Source organism: Gracilinanus agilis, chromosome 4 (assembly GCF_016433145.1).
Source record: "Gracilinanus agilis isolate LMUSP501 chromosome 4, AgileGrace, whole genome shotgun sequence".
NCBI classification, from domain to species: Eukaryota; Metazoa; Chordata; class Mammalia; order Didelphimorphia; family Didelphidae; genus Gracilinanus; species Gracilinanus agilis.
The window spans coordinates 346,158,252-346,183,021 of record NC_058133.1 but is presented as its reverse complement, the minus strand read 5'-3'; the positions used below and the strand labels follow the sequence as shown (position 1 = coordinate 346,183,021).

General features: G+C 35.1%; 1 protein-coding gene across 1 annotated transcript in view; it reads left to right on the top strand.

Annotated features, from left to right (window-relative positions):
• FBXL4 (F-box and leucine rich repeat protein 4) overlaps positions 1 to 17,683 on the top strand; it is a 119,417-nt gene extending 101,734 nt beyond the window's left edge. Inside the window, exons 6-8 of the mRNA XM_044676573.1 lie at positions 1,025 to 1,096; positions 13,321 to 13,633; positions 17,133 to 17,683. Coding sequence (XP_044532508.1) covers positions 1,025 to 1,096; positions 13,321 to 13,633; positions 17,133 to 17,296 — 549 coding nt within the window. The 3' untranslated portion in view covers positions 17,297 to 17,683. The remainder of the gene's footprint in view (positions 1 to 1,024; positions 1,097 to 13,320; positions 13,634 to 17,132) is intronic.
• Positions 17,684 to 24,770: the final 7,087 nt, after the last annotated feature.

The window sequence follows — 24,770 nt, the reverse complement described above, 5'->3', positions numbered from 1 at the left end:
TTTTTTTTTTAAATAAACTTATTTTGTTTGAAGTGCCTCGTTAATTTCTCTTTATAGTGAGAATCTTACCTGAGCTTTGACTGGGTGTTTTCCAAGTGACACAGTTTTAAAAAAAGCAGTGATGTTTTTCACAGTTCCAAAAGGCTTTGAATGGATTAGGCAAAGGTTATAAAGTAGCTTCATAACTTTGTTAGGAATATGTGATTTTTGTTTGATCTATTTGAAATGCTAAGATTTTTACCATGTTAAAATACTTTAAATATACTTTTAAGATACTTTTAATATTATAGAAATGGGATTAAAATGTACAGCTTAATTTGAATTATTTTGTACAAAGTTAAAATATTAATATTTAAATATAATTTTAAATGGCATGCCCAAGCTATAATGTAACTTTTGGTTTCCTTAGTTATAAGACACTTTTCAGGGTACAAAATGGATGGGGCTTCAGTGACAAAAACATGACTGTAAAGTACACATTATATTTGTTTCAGTCAGCATGTTCCTAGTGACAGGTGCTCAATGGTTGTTGGTATCCTTGTCAGCAAAGGAGAATCCTTTGACATTAAAGTCACCAGCTCAATCCTGATTCACTGTGACTCTATTGGCAGTTCCATCAGGCAGCAACTGATCAGTGAATGTCAGAGCTGCTCTGCTGTTCTTTAGGGATGTCACCAGACCTCTGTGTTTTTTGGCTTAGCCTTACTTGTTGTTCAAACTTACCAGACTTTCAAACAGTTTTCCTTTGGGAAATGAGCAGAGAGGTCATAGGGAATATAAGTATCTTCAGGGCATGCAAAACCATATCCAAAGTGACTTACATTGAGGCTTGTAATGATTACCTTGACTCTAAGCCAATCAATGGTTGGAGCACCTGGGGACTCATTAAATGGCATTTGTGGTTTCTGGAACCTAGGTTTTGAGCTATATTTCAGGGAAAGTGGTGACAGTCTTTAATGTCTAATTGACCTCTTCTCTTTGTTTCACTTTCCATATTTGCCTCTGATGTGGTCCCTGATGGCAGCAAACAGCGCTGCTCAGCATTTTGAACTTCTGTTCAGAGCTTCAGCACCTCAGTCTGGGGAGCTGTGTAATGGTAAGTATTTGAAAATATTCTCACACTCCCTTTTGTGTACACTACCCAACCCCTGCCCTGTTCCAGATTAATGGTAAATTATTTTCTTTCATTTTCCTTCCCACCCACTTTCAGATATTTCTTTTAAATTAAAGTTTATATAATCAAAATACTAATGATATTGTCTAAGGGAGGCAGCATGGTGAATGGCAAGTACTTAATAAATGTTTCCTAGCTGATAGAATGGAATAGAAATTAAGAAAACTATTAGACTGAGAGTCAGCCTAATGAGAGAGTCTTCCTTGGCTCTACTACTAGTGATCAGTGACTTTAGGGAAGTCACCTAGTCCCTCTGGTCCTCAGTTTCCTCACCTCTAAAATTAGGGAGTAGGACTCAATTATATCTAAAGTCCCTTCTCACTCTAAAATTCTGTGATTCTAAGTGAAACTGAAAGATCTTATTAGTGATTTTCCATTTTTTTTCATGCTGATTATATGAGAGAAGTATAAATGACATAAAATCAATTCATTATCTCCCAAAGGAAAATGGAATTATATTGTGTATGCTAGTGGACCTATACATATAAAAAGTTCTGTACTTACCATGAGACAATGCTATCCTTCATTCCAACATAGAACCAGTATAGCTCCTAAACAGTTTTAGTATTGGTAGGGCACCTCCAGAAGATCCTCTGGTTTTTAAACTATTAGAGGAAGACTCTAAATGGGCAGTTTGGAGGTTCAGAATGATCAGAGTGGTACCACATAGACTTGAGATCCCCAAATGATATTTAAACCTTGTTTAGGCCAAGAACATACATAGCAGCTATGACTCACTAGTCTTGTTCTGGTCAGTAACCAAAGAGGGAAGATCTAGAAGATCCAGTGATACCACATGGTGTGGATGAAGAGGACAAAAGCTGCATGCACTTTATCTCACAAACCCTGTCAGAAGCTAACTTAAAGGTTCAAGCCTGTCAGAGACTCTTTGGCCAATCTTGGTCATAGAAGAGAAGACTATAAAGAGCCATGTCAGATATTCATTGGACGTGACAGCAAGTCAGTCTTTATGTTGGTCCAGCTCTGACAACTTTTTAGTATCTCAGCACTTACATGACTAGGCTTTCTACATTGTACCCTAGTCTCCTGGTAACAAAATCTTGCCTTATGCTCCTGTCTTTTGCTTAGTACCTTAGTTTTCCAGTATCTTAGTCTCTGAATCTGATATCAAACTGCTATTATATAATGCTAATGACACAGCTAGAGCCAAAAAAAATCTGTTCCTAGTGTGTACCTTTATTAACTGACTACCCTGTTCCAGCTTAAGTTGACACTCTGGGTTTTGGTCTCATTTTAGACTTTAGCTGACAATACTAACAACCAGCTTGCCCTCTCCCCTTTATACTCAGTTATCAAAGAGATTCTAAAATGCAGATCTGACCATATCACTACCTACTCAATAAATTCCAATGGCTCCTTATCAATTCCGTGATCAAATATAAAATCATCTATTTTGTTTTTAAAACCCTGTATAACCTGCCACTCTCCCCCCAAAAAACTTTTACAATTTTCTTATGCTATATGCTCTCCCTGAAACATGTCTGTGGTTCAGTGTCAATGACTTTGCTCTTTCGAACAAGACACTCCCATCTCTCAGTTCAAGCCATTTTCACTGGCTATTCCTTCTGCATGAAATGCTTTGCTCCCTCATCTTTGTCTCCTGGCTTCCTTCAAGGCTCAGCTAAAATCCTATCTTCTACAAGAAGCCTTTCTCAATTCTAATTCTTAACTTTTCCCTCCATTTATTATCTCCAGTTTATCCTATATTCAGCTTATTGTATATAGTTGGTTTCCACCTTGCTAGACTGTGAGTTTTTTAAGAGCAAGAACTGTTGTTACCTTTCCTTGTATTCCCCAAGTGTTTAGCACAGTGTTACATAGTAGCTACAGTATTTAATATGTTTATTGACTGACAGTGTTGATTTTCTCAATTTTAGATCTACTTTTTTCTGCTCTAAAATAAGATAAAATAACATAAAATAAAGCCCACTTTGTATTCAGATTGAGACCTCTGATCTTTTCTAACTCTGTATATGTACCTAGTTTCTTTAACTTGTCCTTACTTGATTATACACACACACACACACACACACACACACACACACATATATATGTATATATATATATATATAACAAGACAAATTATGATTTATTTATATTTTCATCCTCTCCATTCTTCCTCTCCCTCCCTCAACTAGCACAATGGAATATAAGAGGTGTCTAGTCAACATTAGCTGGATAACTTGTATGAATGTATGAATAAATGAATGAATCCTGCTGCTACCTAAGACCCAGAGATAAAAATCATATCCAGGGGGCATTTTCATAGCCTTCTGAGTAAGGATGCAGGAGCCAGCTACAAGTGTATTTATGTGTAGCTAATACTGAAGTGGGCAGAATCTGGCAGTGGTTATATTTTATCTTGGCAATCCCATCTTCCTGCCTTTGGTAGAATTCTTTTTTTTCTCATTATTCCTCAAATAAGATATTGTTACTACTATGGTTGGTCCATAGTACACAAGCACTAAGTAATTACCGAAATGTTACTTTCACCGCTACCTATAAAAAGATTCCTTCCCAAGATGTGTTTGCTTTGAAATGCTCCTCTTACCCACCACATTTCAATTCCTTATTACAGTCCCTATCATCTCAGCTTACCAAGCAAATTTTTAAAAAGTTTAAACCCATTTGATTGGGCCCGTGAGCATTTACCCTATGTTTGATTGTATTAACATTTTTGGTGACTGTCATTGCATAATCCATGAGCTGGTTCTAAGGAAAAATTTCTAGAAATCTCATAGCATTCTTCAAAATTTACCAATGTAGTAAGGTAGAGAGCACTTGCAATGAGTAGTTTAATACCACATTGATCTTAGTTTTCTTGTATACTAGTTTGCAAGAAGGCAGGTTGGCATTCATCATTTCTGGCATACTTCAGACTATAAAAGATTTTCAATGGTGAATGGGATAATGAATTGTTATAACTAACATGCTGAGGATGAGCCTATCTGATAGTTTTATAGGATGATAGAATCCACCAGAGCTTCCTTCCTTTTGGCTTTGCTTTTGAGAACCTAGGGCAGCATTGGCAAAGTATTGGCACGCATGCCAGACTGGCACTGAGGGAGCTGCTCTATTTCTCCTCTTTCCAGTGCCCGAGGACATTTTTTGCATACTCCACCCCTCTGCCCAGCAGACCAATGTAAGTACTTCCACCCTCCACTGTCTGGGGTAATACAGAGTGCCCACAAGCTTCTGGAAGTTGCAGTTTGGGCACTTTAACTCAAGTTAGCCAACACTAACCTAGGGTCACCTTTACACAATAATATAGCTTTGGAATAACACTTCAGTGAAGATATTGTTGTGTTAATTTTATCTTTATGTTGTTAATAACCACATGTGGCTCCTAACCTGGTAATGACTGATATTTGTGCTCCTTCCAGGTTAATTTTCAGGTCAACATACTGTATTAATTATGAAGAAGAATTAAATTTGTTTTATATCTTCTGTGGAGTATCTTAATTGTACCATTGTAAAATAGAATGTTGGTCTAGGATAAAAACTTCAGCCCTGTTGGACACATAAAAGATTTTAGTGTTGAAATAGAGTTAAGGTCTTGGCTCCAATGAGTAGTTGATAAGCAGAAGAATTTTCCTTTTGGAGGAAAGTTTAATCTGAAATCTGAAATATATCACATAGATTAGATCTTTGCAAAATAATTTTTTCTTTAAATTGAGGCCTGAGAGAAAGGAGATAAAGCAAAAGAAAGTATGAAGTTGTACCTGCATATACTTGGAGCTAGTGTTTATTATTACTTAACGTCACTGTTATATAAACACCATTAAAAAATGAGCAAAATTGAGTAGGGTATAAAGCCTCCTAACATTCTTTTCGTGAGCTCCATACTAAGTGGTGAATAAAGCCATCAAAATGTTTACCTTATAGTATATTCAAATTACTTCTTGCATCTAGGATTACAATTATGAGATTTGAGGGTAGGTGGAGATCTTAGTTAATATTAATACCATTCTTTTTTTTTTCTTTTTTTTTTTTTTAATTTTAAACCCTTAACTTCTGTGTATTGACTTATAGGTGGAAGATTGGTAAGGGTAGGCAATGGGGGTCAAGTGACTTGCCCAGGGTCACACAGCTGGGAAGTGTCTGAGGCCGGATTTGAACCTAGGACCTCCCGTCTCTAGGCCTGGCTCTCAATCCACTGAGCTAACCAGCTGCCCCCAATATTAATACCATTCTAATTGTGCTGATTATTTTCTGTCATTTTTCTTTATTTTCACAAAGATAAGCTGACAATATTGTAATGAAAGTAAACTCTAAAAAGCCCACACCAGTGATCAAACCACATATTCCAGTGTGTCATTTTTTAAAAATCCTTTCTTTTACAGTGACTGTAGTATGTGTGAAACTCTTCGAAAAGTTCTCAGTCCTTAATGTGTTAGAAAAAGATTGTAGACCTTCTTGACCCCAAAGAGTGCTGAATCAATGTCAGCCTGAAGGGAGTTGTCTTTTGCAGCACCCTGGGGATCTGTACTTAGCCCATTTCCATTCAACACCTTAATCAATAGCTTGGAGAATATATGGAGAACACACTTGTGAAATTTTTAGATGACATAAACCTAGAAAAGATAACTGAGTAAATAAATAGGAATTTCAACAGATAGAAATAATGAAATAAAATCAAATATAAAGCCTTACATTTAGGTTTTTTTTAAATCACATATAGGATGGAGAAGTAGTTAATGTGAAAAAAAAAAAACCTAGGGATTTTGATGAACTGCAAGTTCAATATAAATCTCCTGTGATTTAACAACCAAAAAAGCTAATACAATCTTAGCCTGAATGAACAGAAATATAGTATTGTGTAAAGGGAATTTCTATCCCCTCCCCCTCCTGGATTGTCTACCTACTTCCCACATCCCATTTTGTGGCCTATTGGACTACCGCACAGGTGATGTGTGCAGGATGATAAAAGGGCATGGTGTGGGACCCATGCCATCTCTATTCCCTTGGACTGCAGTGGGGGAGCACCATGGCTGAGAAAGATAGCCATGTGGACAACCACGAGGTCAGGGTTAGGTTAGATTAGGCTTAAATCTCTATATATCTGCTTTCTCTATTTCTAGTGATTATTAATAAACTCTATGGAAAATTTTATTCATTTAAATCTAACAATATCTAGAGTGATGTGAGAAGGGCATTTGTATTTTTACTTGATCAATCAGAGATTTAGACTTCCCTTACATTTGTTTTGAATTTGGTTCAATCAGCAACCAGGGAATTAATCCCACAGGCAATGCCCTGCTGGATGACTTGATGTGCCTTTTGTAACATTTTGTGCTTTTTGTAACTTTTTTGTGTTTTCTTGAATGTATTATTGCTGCAATACTTCCATTGCTTTATCTACCTCATTTGCACTTACTCTGCGGATCATGGCAAGTTAAAGAGGAAATGAATCTTATTTTTTGGCAAGTAGCCTCTATATTTTACCTCTGTGATTGTGAAATGCATACATTTTTATATTATTCAGTATTATTTTTCTTCTTGCACATGAGATACTTGATTTTTTTCTCTCATTTTTTTGTATTTGAAGCACATGTCACCATTATTGAAAATATTTTTTAACTGTTTTGATTCTTGCAATAGAATAAGCTAACATGTCCATTTGCCTAGCATATCAATGCTTACCCCCAAAAAGCTTTGGACTATGACAACCTGCCACTATTTATTTAAATATTATGAGACGTTTGCTCAATGAATATGTCAAATTCAATGAGAAAATGACCACAAAGGAGCACAGAAGTTGACCTGCGAAGAGCCACATGAACACAAAAGTAAAAAGAGACCAAACCAATTCTACAGGGATTGATGACATTCTGTGCAAAGAGCACAAGTCCTTGATCATGTGTGGGATTCAAGGTTTCAGATGTTTAATGTGTGTTAAATGCAGGACTTCCTTGTACCACACTCTCTGTCAAGTACATAACATCAATTGTTCTGGCTCCATTATCCCGGAAAAGGGAAGAAAAGAGTCAAACTAGGGAATGCTATTTCCCATTTATTTTGAGATCTAGTCTCTTTTTCTATTTTCTTTCATGATGTGACAACTTAATGTAATCCAGACTGCTAAATTGGGTTAGTGATTTCTTATTGTTTCAGGCTTATCAGACATGAATTGCTACAAGAACCTGTTGTGATTTGTGATTTTTTTTTCTTCTTCCTAGAATTTTTTCATGGTTTTTGATATTCTGTATTTCATTCAAAGGTTATTTTTTTCTTGGGATTCTTTGATTTTTGGTAATTGATTCATATGCCTTATGATTTGACAATATATCCCTGTGTGATTCTTATATGCATCCCTGTATCTTCCTGAGGGGAAATGTGTTATTATCCTCCTCAGGGGGTACAATGTTATTGTTGTGAACTTTGATTTGAATTTGAGCCTGATTTGGAATAAAAGACTACTTTCCAGAATCCAGAAGGTGAACTTTTTGGAGAAGGCGCCATGAAGATGCCTGCAGAGACCACATTCGACACTAAAAGATCCAGAGTGAACTTTGAGTTATTGTGAATTTGAACTACAGGGGCTGAATGCATTTGTTTTCAATGTATACTCTTATGCCAAAGGGGACTGCCCCCAAATGGGCTTTTTGTCAATGTACCTAACATTGGTTTTGTTTTTTTTTTCTTTTCTTTCACTTCCCTTTATCCACAAATTATTGTAATTTCCCTTTTGAAACTGCAATATTATATAAACATTTAGTTAAAAATCTTTAAAGTTTTAAGTTAATTATGTTTAAAATGGTCCTTTTTAGAGACTAGTCTCCCCAAAGGATCACAGGGGGGAATGTGTAGGTGGAAATTTGATGCACCTGAGCTGCATTGCCCAGCCTCCTTTTGAGTTGCACCTTCACCTAGTATCCTGGAGTTTGGGAAATAAATTGGCTCAAAACCCTGCCCTCAGGGGGCTCTCTACTCTGACGGCTCTGGGCTCTCTCCTGGGTGTTTTGGTCTGGGAACTTTTCTCTTTACTAAGGCTATTTTTCATTGGCTTTAAATTATTATTATTAAATCTTATAAGAAATAATTATTGGGAGGATTGGGATTATTAATTTTTAATCCTACAGGCTGAGATTCAGAGACAGATATTGAATCATTAGGCTCTGGATTATTATGCTAGGAAATTCTTCACCTCCTTTCTATATTTCTCATTTCCTTTTTCTTATTAATAAACCTAGCTATTAATAGTCTTGTGACTTAAGGGTTAATTACAATTTTTGTAATTACAATGAGGAAACACTATTTCTCCCATATTCTAATTTTTTCAAACCACATCCAGAATATTGTATTTCTAGTTCTGGGCACTGAATTTTAGAAGTAAAAACGACAAGATAGAATACCCTCAAAGTGGAATAACCAGGATGATATGGAGTCATGAAACCATGCCCTAGAAAGAGCAGTTGAGAAACTAAAGATGTTTATTGCAGAGAAGATAGGACATACAGAGCATAGCAAAAAGAACCTTGGATTGGGGGACACAGGACCTGTGTGTGAATTCTGGGTCTATTGTTTATTAGTTTTGTGACCTTGAAAAAGTCACATAATTGCTCAGGACTTTAATTCCCTAATCTACAAAATAAAGGAATTGGATGAAATTATTTCTATGGTCAGTTCTACTTCCGGAGCCTGGGCTCCTATGATGTGATAGCCATCTTTAAATATTAAAGAATAGTAATCTGAAAAAAGAAATGGATTTCCTCTGCCCAGCCCAGACAAATAGTATTATGACCAATGTGGAGAAGTCACAGGAGACCTATTTTTATTCAATAACCTTACTAACAGAGTTTTACAAAAATAAAATGAACTGCCTTAATAAGAAGTTGGTAATATAAGTGGATTAAATAACTTCCAAGTTCCCTTCCAACTATTAAATTGTATTATGTTTCTATCATCTCATTCTAATTTGATTTTTTCTGTGTACTCAAGTATGTGCTACTCATGGTCATTTTTAAAAATTGCAATATAAAGAATTAAAATCCCAAAGTTATAGGAAACAGAAAACACTTTCTAGGATCTTAAAGACTAAAGGAACCTTAGAGATAATTTAGTTATAAAAGATTCTTTTAGAGTTTGACTTACCTAAGAACACATAACAGTAACTCAACTAGGATCAGAGCCCTCCTCCATCCTCCCAATTTAGGCCTCTTTCTTCTATTGTACACTGTCATTTTACTTTGGCCAGTTTCAGCCTTCTTCCCCATCAAACATTTTATACCATATCTATTAACAAATAGCAGTTTCTATGCTGTCTTTTTTTGGCAGATATGCTAAGTACTAGTGAAATAGCTCATTGGCAAAATAAAGAGGAAAAAAGTAAGGGGAGAATTTTAATAACCTACTCAGTTATAAACCCTTTTATAAGTAAAAGTTTGGGGGGCAGCTGGGTAGCTCAGTGGATTGAGAGTCAGGCCTAGAGATGGGAGGTCCTAGGTTCAAATCTGGCCTCAGACACTTCCCAGCTGTGTGACCCTGGGCAAGTCACTTGACCCCCATTGCCTACCCTTACCGCTCTTTCACCTAGGAGCCAATACACAGAAGTTAAGGGTTTTAAAAAAAAAGTAAAAGTTGGCCATATGTTTTATGTTTTGACAATTCTAAATATAATGTTTACTTTATCAAAAGTTACTCTATAACCATCCTTTTACTCGGTTCTTGTATAAAGTTTAGTCAATAACAGTAGTATTTGACTCATTTTTTTTGCCACTGAAGGATATCAGTTCCTTGCATGGAAACTCTTGCTAGTGTGGAACAAGCAACACCATTTACCTTAAAGAGAAATACTAGTTTGACATTCAGAAGACTTAACTTCATATTTTTTTTGTGAGGTTGATCAAGTCCTTTAACTCTTTGTACATTTTTTTCCCTCTCTGAAAAGTAGTGAAACCTGACCCTATAGAAATTGTTTTTAAAAGTAACAAATATGTGAAAATGAATGGGATAATAAATATGAGATCTTTGAACTTTTAGGAGAAAAGGTGCTGAATAATTATTACTCATTTATTTAAAAGTGCTATATTGGTAGTAGAGGCATATACACACATGCACCATCATCACAATATAAAAATATTTGATCTAATTACAATCAGAATTCAGTTTCTTGATATTGTACTTATTTTTTAGTCTATCAACACAGTTACCTTTATTGAAGTGAAGTAAGATATTAATGGTACATTTTTGACTGTCTATAAAGTTGCTAAACCTACCTAGTTTCATTATTGTTATATCAACTGTTATATTAAACACTGCCCACAGTTCATATAGTAACTCAGTCAACATGCTGTTTGAGATCCAAAGCCTATAAATTCAACCTTATCAAAACCATTACATTAATGTCAAAATACTTTTAATTGCTTAATTATAAAATCTAAAGTTTGTGATATGCAGGTTTTCTCACTTAGGGGAAAAAATGCCTTATCTCCCACTTTGCTATTCTGGATTCCATCTTCTCATTGACTTCCATTATAAAAATAAAAACATTTTGCTACAAAGAATTTAGGCTGATAGTTGTAACAAAGGCAGACACAATTTTTATAGTAATTTTTAAAAAATAAATGAATTTCCAACAAAATATCGATAAGTTGTAAGTTATCCTATGCTTTATGCCCCCAAATAATGAAATTGATATTCTGAAAGTGAAACTGTAAGATGTTATGGGAAACTCTTAGTATATCATTCACTTCACTGTTGCTTTCATGTTGTTCCCATAAGGAATATAGCTTATACTTAAAACTTTAATAATTTTGGTGATTATTTCACTAGTCATAAAATACTTTAATACTTATATATTTTATTTTATTATATTTAAATCAACTCATTTATACATAATTTATACTTTTTTCTATCACCTTAGTGTGTTTTTCTTTTCTTTAGGCAACTGAGTAACATTTATTCAGTATCCATCAGCAACAAAAGATGGCAATATATGAAGCTAAGGAATAAAGTGTTGTTGTTGTTGTTTTTTAACCCTTACCTTTCATCTTGGAATCAGTACCATGTATTGGTTCTAAAGGCAGAAGAGTGGTAAGGGCTAGGCAATGGGGGTTAAGTGACTTGCCCAGGGTCACACAACTGGGAAGTATCTGAGGGCCAATTTGAACCCAGGACCTCCCATCTCTGGGCCTGACTCTCAATCTACTGAGCCACCTAGCTACCTTCTTTTATTTTGTTTTAATCCAGTTTTTTGATAGTTTCCAAACTTGTTAGTAACTTGTTAATACTGGCACATTATAATGGTAGATTATTTCAGTTATATCCATTCAATTCAAATGGTTTAAGTCAGTGATGGGCAAACTGCAGCCTGCGGGCCAGATGTGACTCCCTGAAATGTTCTATCTGGCCTTGCAACATTATTCCTAAACTGACTAATACAATGAGTAGGATACAATACAATGAAACTTTAAAAGAGTTGCCTTAGAAACAGACTGACAAATGAGCATTTCCTTTCCTTTGGCCCCCTCTTTAAAAAGTTTGCCCATCACTGGTTTAAGTGATTACTACTGTCTTCATTAGGGGCCTGTTACCATACATAGGTGGTGTTTAACAAACCTAACAAAGTAAATATTCTTCTTAGGTAGACAGCTCTTGGCATGAAGTTAATAGTAGCATATCCAGTAGGAGACTTTTCTGGTGAGTTGAGGTTCAGGAGCCCAATTATAGGCACAATATGGCATTATTAGGACCCCCAAAAGCATAAAACTTGATGATGCTTGTCCTTAAAATGAACTTATATTTAGTTCATGAATTCATTATGAATAGGATTAAATAATTTCTGTTAAATTGTGAATTTTTGTCATTTTATGACATGCTAATGATGTTCAAATATTAGTGGGTAGATCTTTATTAATAAGAATGTGAATATACAGGCAACCAACAATTTGTAAATGGATTGTATCTGAAAAGTTCAGATATAATTTTAAGTGTTTGAATCTTGAAACATTTCCTATAGAAACAATATTCTATGTAGTGATAAGTAATATCCTCAAAACAATCTATATTATCATATGAGCCATAAAAGTAAAGTACTAGAGAAGCTAATCATTATATAATAATGTGCTTAGGGAAAAAGTATATTCAGAATTCCAATTGTGAGGCTATTTGGTCTATTTTTTCTTAAGGTAGAAACAGGGTACCCTCCTTCTTCATTTACCAGGCAAGCCCTCCAGATCACAGCCATAAATACACTGGAAGTTGTATCTCTAACAGGATAGAATTTGGGGAGGTGAGACCAGGAATAAGGGACTCTCAAAATTAGGTACAAGAAAGGTATTAAAGTGGGATGAGGGACCAAGAAGGAAGTACCAGGAGGTGAGAGGCAGGGAACTTTAGGGGCAATGCCTCCTGTTAATATAAACTCTAGAGAAAGTCCTAGACTAGTTCCCTACTGTCCCCTTTCCTTCTTATTGAGGTATTGATCTGTCTGTTTCTCTTTTCTCTTGAATTTGGGGTGGGGTAGGGTGGGGGGCAGATCACATCCATTCATGGAGTAGGCAGCAATTTAAAGGCCCCATCCTATCTTCCCTCCCCACCAACTCTCTTTTCAGGTAGACATTGTATGGCCAGTCAAATAGATGGAAAATGGTAGAACTTTTGTATAACAAAATGGAATGGGTTGTATAGTCCTAGGGGGAAGAATACAACTCAGTCCATAAGGACAGCGAATGAATTGGTAGAAGTGAGAGGAGAGCAGAAATGCTGCATTATTACACCAGGCTAGTACTGGGGTTAGGGCAGCCATAGCACTGAGTGATTGGATTAGATAGAAGAAGAGTCTTGTGGGTTTACCCTTTCCTCTCTCACACTTACTGATCTTGCCTCCTTATTTCCCAATCTTCACCTGTCTAGAGAACTAGGTAAGGACTATCATCTCCAAGCAATTGGAGGTTGGGAGAAAAGAATAAGGGGAAGAAAATTCCAAATTGTGGCAATGAAGGGGGAAGTTTCTATGACAGCTAAGCCATGGGGCAGTGGCAATTGTTTAGGTATGACAAAAGCCACTGCACATATATATTCTTGCAAACTTTGATGGGTTATTAAGACTCTAATAATGTTTTTAAAAGTTTACGTTTCTGAGGATTAAAATATACAAAATATTGATTTTGTTTGGTTCACAGATTGAAGACTATGATGTGATAGCTAGTATGATAGGAGCCAAATGCAAAAAACTCCGTACCCTGGATCTTTGGAGATGCAAGAACATTACTGAAAATGGGATAGCAGAACTGGCTTCTGGTTGTCAACTTCTGGAGGAACTTGATCTTGGTTGGTGCCCTACCCTACAGAGCAGTACTGGATGTTTTGCAAACCTTGCACGGAAACTACCAAACTTGCAAAAGCTCTTTCTTACAGCCAACAGGTCTGTGTGTGACACAGATATTGAAGAGCTGGCTAATAATTGCTCTCATTTACGGCAGTTAGATATATTAGGTAAGGAAACATTCTATGAATTACCTTTAAATCATGTTTCATTAACATAGCAACAACTTGTGTTGGGATTGGGTGGAGAAGAACCTCCTAACCAATTATAAATTTGGCATCCTAAGTTAGGTCCCATACAAAGTGCAAAAGAAAATAGAGAGTAATTATATCTTTTCTTAAAGGATTTGATATAGTCTTATGAGAATGGCAGCATCACAAAACAGTTATAACCAAATGTAGATCATTTGGGAGATCTTATAGGATGATCAAAAGAAAATTGAAGGGTTGACTGATAATATTCATTAGAAAGGTTAAAATAATAAATGAAGAAGACTTGAATTCAAGTCTAACCCCTGACAAATATTTACTGTCTGACCTAAGTAATCACTTAATGTCTTAGTTTCCTGGGCAACTCTCTAAGGATATAAATTGCTAGACATTTGCATATATACATTAGTAGAGGAACTTTTTTCATAGATCTTTCTACATAGGTGAAATCAGAAGGCCAGACAAATAAATGATAACAAAAACAAAAACAAATCATGCTATAAGTATTATATTTCTAATCTGGTGAGAAGACTGAAATTAGTTAATAGTGATTTTTAAATAAATGAAGGAGTAACTAGGTATTCTCATTAAGGGCTGAATACTAGGAAATGCACTTAACCTATGATATAAGAGATTTATTTATAAGAACAATCTTAGATAAATTATTTAAACACTGAACAGGTTAGGCTTTTTTTAACCCTTACCTTCCACCTTAGAATCAATACTAGATTTTTTCTTCCAAGGTACAAGAGCAGTAAGAGGCAGGCAATTGGGGTTAAGTGACTTGCCCAGGCTACACAAATAGGAAGTGTCTGAGGCCAGATTTGAATTTAAAATGATTTCCAGGCCTAGCACTCAATCCATTGAGCTTCTTAGCTGCCCCCCCACATCCATCTTTAAAGATCTAACAAATGAAGATCTACCCAAATACAGCTATTTTGAAGTTCCTTCTCACTCCGTCTTTGATTCATACATTCATCATATGAAAAATTATTTACATCTACCTGTGAATTCATTATGTTGTTCATTCATTTCCAGTTATGTCAGACTTTTTGTGACCCCCCTTCCCATTTGGGGTTTCCTTTCTTAGTTGTTGGTATCTCCTGTTTATTCATATCTGTAGTCTTAGTTTCTGAATTAGGGATTTATGCCAAGGTCACTTGGAAGGGGCTATATAAGCAATGATGTACTAACATAATAGAATGAAAAGAAATGTGTCATTTCAAACTTTGATGTCTTCCAAGGATATCAAGGCTGTTAAATAAGACAGAGTTCCTGGAGGTGACTTGATTTTTTTTCTGATGGGGTTAAGAGGAAAAAGAAAAAGGAAAATAAAAGGAATACACACGTGTAAAAAGGAAGAATAAAGGAGTAAACCTTAATATTTGTTTTAATCTGGTTGTGAGAAGAGTATATGAAGGTAAATCCTAAAAGGGGATTTAAAAGAAAAGAAAAAATTGTAATAACCAGTGATTAGAATCTAGACAAAATAAAGAGAGGAGTTCATTGAAATGAAAGGAGATTGCTACAGTTATGTATCACTGATTTTAGTCAATTCCCTTCATTTTCATTACTTTATTGTAAAGGTGGAGAAGTACCCAAAAAGGAAACACTATAAAGATATGATGGAGGAGAAAACATAGACAACAATTGTAACATGTCATGAACATAAATGAGATAAATGTGACTATCCAAGATATATATGGAAATGGTACAAATCTGTAAGAACAAGAGTATTCCCAATAGACAAATGATCAAAAGATCTAAACAGGAAGTTCTCAAAAGATCAAATTCAATGCTTTATAAATTTGGACGAAATGGTCTATGAGATATTTTACAACTTTGAGATTCTGTAAAATCAGTGAAGATGTCATAGAGGAGGTCATTCCTGACCTGATTCTTGAAAAGAAATGAAAGATTTCATCCTATAGTGATATGGAGGGAATATATTTCAAGAATAAACAACATAGATTAATGCACTGTTTGACTGAAATAGAGTGTTTAAAAGAGAGTAGAATGTATTAAATATGGATAGGTAGTTTGGAGTCAGATTATATTGGGCCTTGAATGAAAGGTTAAATAGTTTGCATTTTAACCCTATTTGCATTGGAGACAGCAGAAGTTTTTTATATGGGGCAGTGGTAACCAAGTCAAGTGTACTCATTAGAAAAATCAGTTTTTTGGAATGGGAAAGCAACATCATCTGTTATATGTACTAGGCACTGTACTAAGAACTTTACAAGTATTATCTCATTTGATCCTCACAACAGTTTTGTGAGGTAGATGTTATTATTATCCCCATTCTACATTTGAAAAAAATGAGGCAAACAGAGGTTGTGACTTTCCCAGAGTATATAGCTAGGAGGTATCTGAGATTGGATTTAAACTCAATTTATTCTGATTCCATGCCCACTACTCTATCTCTTGTACCAACTAGCTGCCTCTTTGAAGATGGATTTTAGACAGGAAAAAACTAGATGCAGAAACTTTTATTCCTGATGCTATTGCAGTTAGCCAGTAAGAGGTAATAAGAACCTCAATTGACTGAATGATGTCAATGTGACTGGAAGGGAACAAGAGAAATATGATAGATACTGTGAAAGTAGCATCTGTAAGTCTTGGCAACTGATTGAATTGGGGTGAAGAAGTAAAAAATAACTAAAGCTTTGGAGCTAGATGACTTTTAAAATGGTAGTGCCAATAAACAGAAATTAGGAAGTTAAGAAGGGGGGATGTTTTAATGAAAAAAGATGAGCAAAGATCAACATTACAGAATGTTAAAGATATTTAGGACCTTGTAGATCATCCTATCCACCTAGATTTTATAGATGAGAAAACTGAAGCCTAGACATGAAATGACTAATATAAGGTCATTAGCTAATTAAAAATAGAACTGTACCTCAAATCTAAGTTTTCTGATTCCAGAAGCAGTACTTTTCCCACTACACCAGTGGATCATGTAAATACAAAAATCATAGGTAGAAGTTACTAATAATCAAATCAAATTCTTATAAATAGTTATCTATAAGAAACTTACATATACCTTTCAAGGTTGATTTTTTTTTATGATTCTGTGTTACTTCTTTAAAAATCTTCCTTGTGTGTCACAGATCATTATTTGCTGAGGAATCCTAGTTGGGCCAAAATTATTTCCATTACTGTATTATTTATTTTAGAGTGAGAAAAATAGGAATGCAAACGACTGGCATTTTTCTTCATATTATATGAAAAATATTGCCAAAATCCAATGTCCAAACCTCATAAAAGAGAGGAAATTCAAATTTTTAGAAATAGGAGACATTAAATTATCTCAGGGATTTCTAGTGATCAAAAGTATGCAAATTTATGTTATACTAAAAAGAGTAATTCATTTTCTGTGAAATAACACTTAATGAAATCATTCCATTACAAGCATATTTTTATGTAAACAATTCACTTAACCTTCTTTTTTTCTTAACAGGAACAAGAATGGTAAGCCCTGCATCTTTAAGAAAATTGCTGGAATCTTGTAAAGATCTTTCTTTACTTGATGTGTCCTTCTGTTCACAGATTGATAATAGAGTTGTTCTAGAATTGAATGCCAGTTTTCCTAATGTGTTCATTAAAAAGAGCTTCACTCAGTGATTCGCTACTCTATGGGCTGCCATGGAATTAATTTGACATCATGTGATTAGTTGTGTTTATTTTCAGGGTAGATAGTAGATATATACTTCTTAAGAGGAAAATAAGAAATGATTTAAATCAAGGGAAAAGATCAAATCATTTTCCAAGATAAGGAGCATCTATAAAGAATATAATATGTACAGTGGGGAATTATTAATGATAATTCTTATTATTCTTTGTCTAGCTGTTTTAATCATTAATCAGTGGTAATGCACGTTTTAATCAATACTTAAAAATTCAACCTAAAATAATTTAATGTAAAAATTTTAACTCATATGTAAAGGAGCATTTTGTGCAATAAAGTACTATGATATTTATGTAAAAATAAAGTTAATTTTCCACATCTCACAATGAGGAATGACATTTACCAGGTTCCTTTATTTACTGAGGTATGGAATTTAAAATCAGCATTTACTAAAAAGCTTTTGTGACCTAACATGTAATATTTTATCACAGAAAAAAAGAAATTTTGAAAGAAATTGTACTTTCTCCTAATTTTGTGGGTGGGAGTAGGGAATAGACTTGGACCTACCCATTTTAATCTATAATATATTTGGTAGGAGGTATATATTCCCTTTTAAAAAGATGACACACAATGATATTTTACAGTACACCTTTAATAATATAGTACAGGCACAAAAGAACCCTCTGGGAATCTGTAACAGAAACAAAAAGGAAAGAAAATTACCTACTTCTTCTAGCTACTGTATATATAATATTGGTGTCAAGTACTTACTGTCACATAACTGATAATGTATAGAGAACCCAAAAGCAATTTTCTTCTCAAATTCCTGTCACCTTGGATTGTGTTGACTTGTGCTGCATCTACTTACCATATGAAACACTGAAAAATATATGATCCATGATAATATATATCAGCAACTCTTCCTTGGATTGAATACTTGACTGATATAAAAGAGAAAACACTCATTTTGTGTAGAACAAGACCACGTCCAACTCTCATTCATAAACTAAGTATTCAGTTTGATACCTGTTCAGGATCTTTTTCTTCCTTTTGCTACCTGAATTTGGCAGTTTCACTATTTATGGTTAACATTAACATCACAGTATGAGCAGAGTAAAAAACAAAGCAAAACAAAACAAAACAAAACAAGGACTGGGGAATTGAAAAATGGTTAGTTTTCCAGCTATTTTTCAGTGTTCTTAATGATTTTATAAAATAAGAGATTGAAAGTCATGTATGAGAATTTCCCAAAATGGATAGGCATATTTCTGTTTTACTACTCAGGGAAACTATGCTTTGGATGAAACTTTTTTTTTTACATTTTAATTTATCATTTATTATTAACATTCTTTTCTTAAATATTAGGTTCCAAATCCCATTCCTCCAAAGCCCTCCCACACCCACTAAGAAGGTAAACAATATGATATCAATTAAACATTTAAAATATGCAAAACATATTTCCATATTAGCCATATTTCAAAAAATAGGAAAAATGAAAGTAAGAAAATAATTCTTCAATTTACACTCAGTTCATTAGTTATCTCTTTTGAGGTAGGTAGCATTTTTTCATTGTGAGTCTTTTGGAATTTTCTTGAATCATTGGTTGATCATAGTTGCTAAGTCTTTCACAGTTGATCATCATTACAACATTGCTGCTACTTTACACATTGATTTCCTGGTTCTTCTTACTTCACTTTGTATCAGTTTATATAGGTTTTACTATGTTTTTCTGAAATTACTTCCCTCATCATTTCTTATAGCATAATTATATGCCAACATTACCATATGCCACAACTTATTCAGCCATTCCCCAATTGATGATTATCCCCACTATGTCCAATTCCTTGCCACCACAGAAAGAACATCTACAAATATTTTTGTGGATATAAATCATTTTCCTTTTTTAAATTCTTTGGGATGCAGATCTAGTAGTGGCATTGTTGGGTCAGTTTTTATTCTCTTTGGGGCATAATTCCAAATTGTTCTATATGAGGTTGGACCAATTCACTAATCCACCAATAGTTCATTAGTGTACTTATTATCCTCTTCATAATTTGCCATTTATTATGGTCATGAGGTAGTACCTGAAGAGAATGAAATTCCTGCTCCTGTAATGATAAATTGGACAGCCATGTTGAAGTCAAGACAATGGACTTTCTTTAGACTGACTTCCTTGGCTAAGCCCAGAGGAATCCTGAGAACATTGGGTCTGACCCAAGCTTCCTTCCCTGATTAAACCTCCCAAGATGCCTGCTGAACCCAAACTTCAGGTATAATAGTATCCCAGAGTTATCAGTCAGGCAATGAATTTGCAGTTAGAATTATACAGATATCTTTGCTTAACTGACACTCTGTACTAATAGATAATGCTTAGGTTGATTACAAATTAAACTCTGCTCTTGAAAGGTATAATACTTCCTCTTCCCTTCAAATATCCCAAGGATGTGATCTACTAAAGCCCTAGGATTCTTGATGAAACCAAGTCTGAAGTAAGTTTAAAGATTTATTACTAACAGGCTTAGGGAAGGGAAAGTAGGATAATGGCTGGGAAGAAGGGAACAGGAAGTCTTAATTAATTAAGGCTAATGATGTTAATAATGATCTTTGAAGTGATGTTAATCAGGTTTGACAGATGTCAGCCTGGTTGGACCAGACTGGCCCAACCTAAATCTGCTGATAAGGTGTTGATGTTTCGCCTTGATGGTTAATTCAGGATCAGGGATTCATGAAGTAATTTGAAATAGGTTGCTGGTTGAATAAGCTCACCTAAGGCCTACCCCAAAATCACCCTTTCCAACCCAATCTCAAATATGAGATCCCTGTCAGTTCAAAATCCTCGCTTTTATACCCGAGCACAAACTGCCCTTGGCATCTGCCAAGCTCCTGCCAGGCTCAGTTCATTCTACATACCAAGCAGGTAACTGTCCATCATCTTGATTTCAACATAGCTGTCCAATTTATCATTACACTCCCTTTGAATAAGACCCCAAATGATAGAATTAATCCATATTTAGTCAAAGGAAGTGGTTAATCTGGGAAAATGATTGGTTAGTGATTAATAGAATTAAAGTAAATATGCTTTGTTTTATAAGATTGTTATATTAATGCCATATATAGTCAGTTAAATTAATGCCATATATAGTCAGTTACTTTTCTTTTGACTAATGCTCTAGTGCTTTGACTTTTTTCTGATCATGGGAAGAGTAGTGATGGCCTCAGACCTCTCAGGACCAATCAAGAAGCTGAGGCATCACCTCGTGAAGCTAGGACACCAACCAAAGATAGAAAAGATATCTGGACATTTAGATAGAAAGGTTATATGGATAGAAAAGATGTTTGTATAAGGTAATGTTAGAATATTAAAAAAGGAAGAAGAGGGGGCAGCTGGATGGCTCAGTGGATTGAGAGCCAGGCCTAGAGACAGGAGGTCCTAGGTTCAAATCTGGCCTCAGACACTTCCTAGCTGTGTGACCCTGGGCAAGTCACTTAACCCTCATTGCCTAGCCCTATAACAAAAAAAAATAATACAGAAGGATATATATAAAAGATATTAGGGTTTAAAAAAAATTACAATTAAAAAAAAGGAAGAAGACTCTCATTCAGTTGTCTCAGGTGGAGGAAATCTATCAATGATCCTTTGCTGAGAAGTACCAGTCTCTTTCAATAAACCTGTTATTGGCTTGGTGCTTTGTGTGGAAAATATATGTAAGGTAATGGGGTCAGCAGGGATATTATAAATTAACTAAGTAGTTTGTGGGAATACACTCTAGGATTTATGAGAGACTAGACCAGGATGGAAAGACCAGAGTTTACTGGATTCCCACAGGAATGGCAGTTGATCTTAACTGTCACTCAGCTTCCACTAAGCCAGAGTCTAGAAACAGGCTGACAAGGTAAAAGGGACTTAAAAGCTTTAATTATGTTTGACTAAAAGGTGGGAAAGGAATTTCTGTACTTAAAATCTACAGGATAAAACCACAGGGCAATGGGAGGACTTATTCTACTCTTATCTAAGTGATCTAAACTAACAGGGCCCAATGGAGTCTCTGGGTGTCTGCCTTAGACATGGAACCTGCCAGGCTTGAGTACAGCTGGGGGCTTTGTGGCTTTGGGATTCTCACTGCAATCCACTGATGATCTCTGGATTCCAGGAGCTAAAATTGTCTCAGGTACCAAGTAGTGAGGGTTTTGCTTGAAGCACTGTCCACCAGATCTCAAACTTCACCTTCTTCCTTTGGCACTGTAGATCTTGTCCTTTTTGCTAGATGCCACACCACACAGGATCCCAGGGGGAAATCAGGATGCAAAATGTCCTTTTCTCTGAGGTCTCCCAGGGCTAACCACAGTTTTTGCCCACCACTAATGGAGTCCTCACTCAGGGCACAGACACACTTCCTCCTCCCTCATTCCATCCTGGAATTCCCAACTCTAGCTCCTTCCTGCTATGTACTTAATACCTAATCAATAACTACTCTAATCTAATCTTCCTCACAACAGTTGCCTCTTTGTTTTCTTTGGCTGAAAATATTTGTCACATTCCTCAAAATTGTTTTAATTTGAATTTTTCCTATCAATAGGAGATTTAGAGTATTTTTTTCATATGACCATAAATAGTTTTGATTTCTTCTTCTAAAAACTGCCTGTTTCTATCCTTTGAGCATTTATCAACTGGGGAATGGCTCTTTATAAATTTGACTCAGTTTCATAATCATTATATATTTGAGAAATGATGCCTTTATCAGAGAAACATGCTGTAAATGTTTTTTATATTACTTCATTGTCTATGGCACCTTTCAGCATAATATAGTTTTCCTGATTTTCCCTTTTAATTAGGTCTACTTTTGCTATTCCTTTATCTGAAATCATGATTATTACCCTTCCCTTTTTTTTACTATACCTGAAGCATTAAATTCTGCTATGACCCTTTATTTTAATGTTGTGTGGATCTTTCTGCTTCAAGTGTTTCTCTTTTCAACAGTGTGAGATTGGATTCTGGTTTCTAATCCTTCTGCTATATGCTTCTGTTTTATGGGTGAGCTAAGGCTATTTGCATTCACAGTTATGATTACTAACTGAATATTCCCCTTGATCACATTTTCTTCTATTTCTTCCCCTCTCTTTTTTTATCCTGTCCCTCCTGAAAAGCCTATTTTGCCTTTAACCACTGCCTTCCTAAATCCACCTTGCTTTTTAAAATGATCCCCTCCTTTTCTTTTATCCCCTTTCCCTCCTACTTTTCCATTGGGTAAGTCAGTAATGGGCAAACTTTTTAAAGAGGGGGCCGAAGGAAAGGAAATGCTCATCTGTCAGTCTGTTTCTAAGGCAACTCTTTCGAAGTTTCATTGTATTGTATCCTACTCATTGTATTCTTCAGATTAGGAATAATGTCTCCCAGCCAGATGGAACATTTCAGGGGCCTGTATCTGGCCCACAGGCTGCAGTTTGCCCATCACTGGGGTAAGTAATATTTCTAACAAGACAGACAGACAGAGAGAGAGAGAGAGAGAGAGAGAGAATGTGAGAGAGAGAGAGAGAGAATGTGAGAGAGAGTATGTGTGTGTATGTGTGTGTGTGTGTATGTGTGTGTGTATTCTTCCCTCTTTGAAACAGTTCCAATGAGAACAAGGTTCAAACAATGCCTGCCAACTATTGTGAGGAAGATTAATAAATGAGTATTTAGGAGACAACCCAATCCCCATTTCCCCCTCCACTCTAAAAGCTCTTCCTTGTATATCTTTTTTATATGAGGAATTTTCTCCCTTGCTACTTCTCCCTTCTCCCAGGGAATATCTCTTTCTCAATCCTTCATTTTTTGGTGGGGATCATTCCAACATAATTACTCATACCCATGCCCTCTGTGTAAGTAAACTTTTAAGTGCCTTAATAATGATAAAGTTCTTAGGAGTTACAGGTATTATCTTATCATATTGGAATGTAAACAGCTTAAATTTATATCCTTATAGTTATTCTTTCATGTTTGCCTTTTTTTTTAACATTAATCATGTTTGCCTTTTTATGCTTCTCTTGAGTCTTGAGTTTTAATGTCAAATTTTCTGTTCAGCTCTGGTCTTTTTTTTTTTTTAATCAGGAATGCTTGAAGGTCCTCTATTTCATTAAATACCCATTTTCCCCCTAAAGGATTACACTCAGTTTTGCTGGGCTGATTATTCTTAGTTCCAATCTAGCTTCTTTGCCTTATGGCATATTATATTCTAGACTTCTCATTTCTTTAACATGGAAGCTGCTAAATCTTGTGTTTTCCTGATGAGGTTGCAACCATATTTTTTTCTGACTACTTAAAATATTTTCTCTTTAATCTGATAGTGCTAGAATTTGGCTATGATATTCCTGAGAGTTTTCATTTTGGGCTCTCTTTCGGGAGGTAATTAGTGGATTCTTTCAATTTTTGTTTTACCCTTTGGTTCTAGAATATCAAGATAGTTTCCCTTAACAATTTCTTGAAATATAATATCTCTTTCTTTGATCATGGCTTTCAGTTAATTCAGTAATTCTTAAATGATCTCTTCTCAATCTGTTTTCTAGATCAGTTGTTTTTCCAATATGATCTTTCTCATTTTTTCCCATTCTTTTGACCTTCTGTTTTTTGATGACTCATGGAATCATTAGCTTCTGGTTGCCCAATTCTCATTTCTAAGGAATTATTTTCTTCAGTGAGCTTTAGTATTGCTTTTTTTCTTTTTGACTGATTCTGTTATTTATTTATTTGTTTGTTTGTTTGTTTGTTTGTTTGTTTGTTTATTTGTTTGTTTGTTTGTTTAATTGTTTATCCGACCATTTATTTATTTATTTATTTGGCTGTTTGTTTGTTTAAACCCTTACCTTCCGTCTTGGAGTCAATACTGTGTATTGGCTCTAAGGCAGAAGAGTGGTAAGGGTGGGCAATGGGGGTCAAGTGACTTGCCCAGGGTCACACAGCTGGGAAGTGTCTGAGGCCAGATTTGAACCTAGGACCTCCCATCTCTAGGCCTGGCTCTCAATCCACTGAGCTACCCAGCTGCCCCCTGATTCTGGTTTTTTAAAGATATTCTCTTCAGTGAATTTTGTGCCTTGTTTACCTTTAGTCCAGTTATATTTTTTGAGTTATTTTATTCAGTATTTTTGTGCTTTTTTATTAAGGTATTATTTATTTTTTCATAATTTATTTGCATCACTCATTTCTTTTCCCAATTTTTCTTGTACCACTTTTGTTTCTTTATTTAACTCTTCTAAGAAATCTTGTTTGGTGTATGTCCACTTAGCATTTTTCTTTGAACATTTTTTGTTGTTGTTTTAACATTGTTGTCTTTTTCTGAGTTTATGTCTTGGTCTTCCCTGCTACTATAGTAGCCTTTTATGGTCAATTTTTTGTTATTGTTATTTGCTCTTTTTTCCAGCCTATTTCTTGGTTTTCATTTTTTTTTAAACATTTATTAATATTCATTTTTAACATGGTTACATGATTCATGCTCC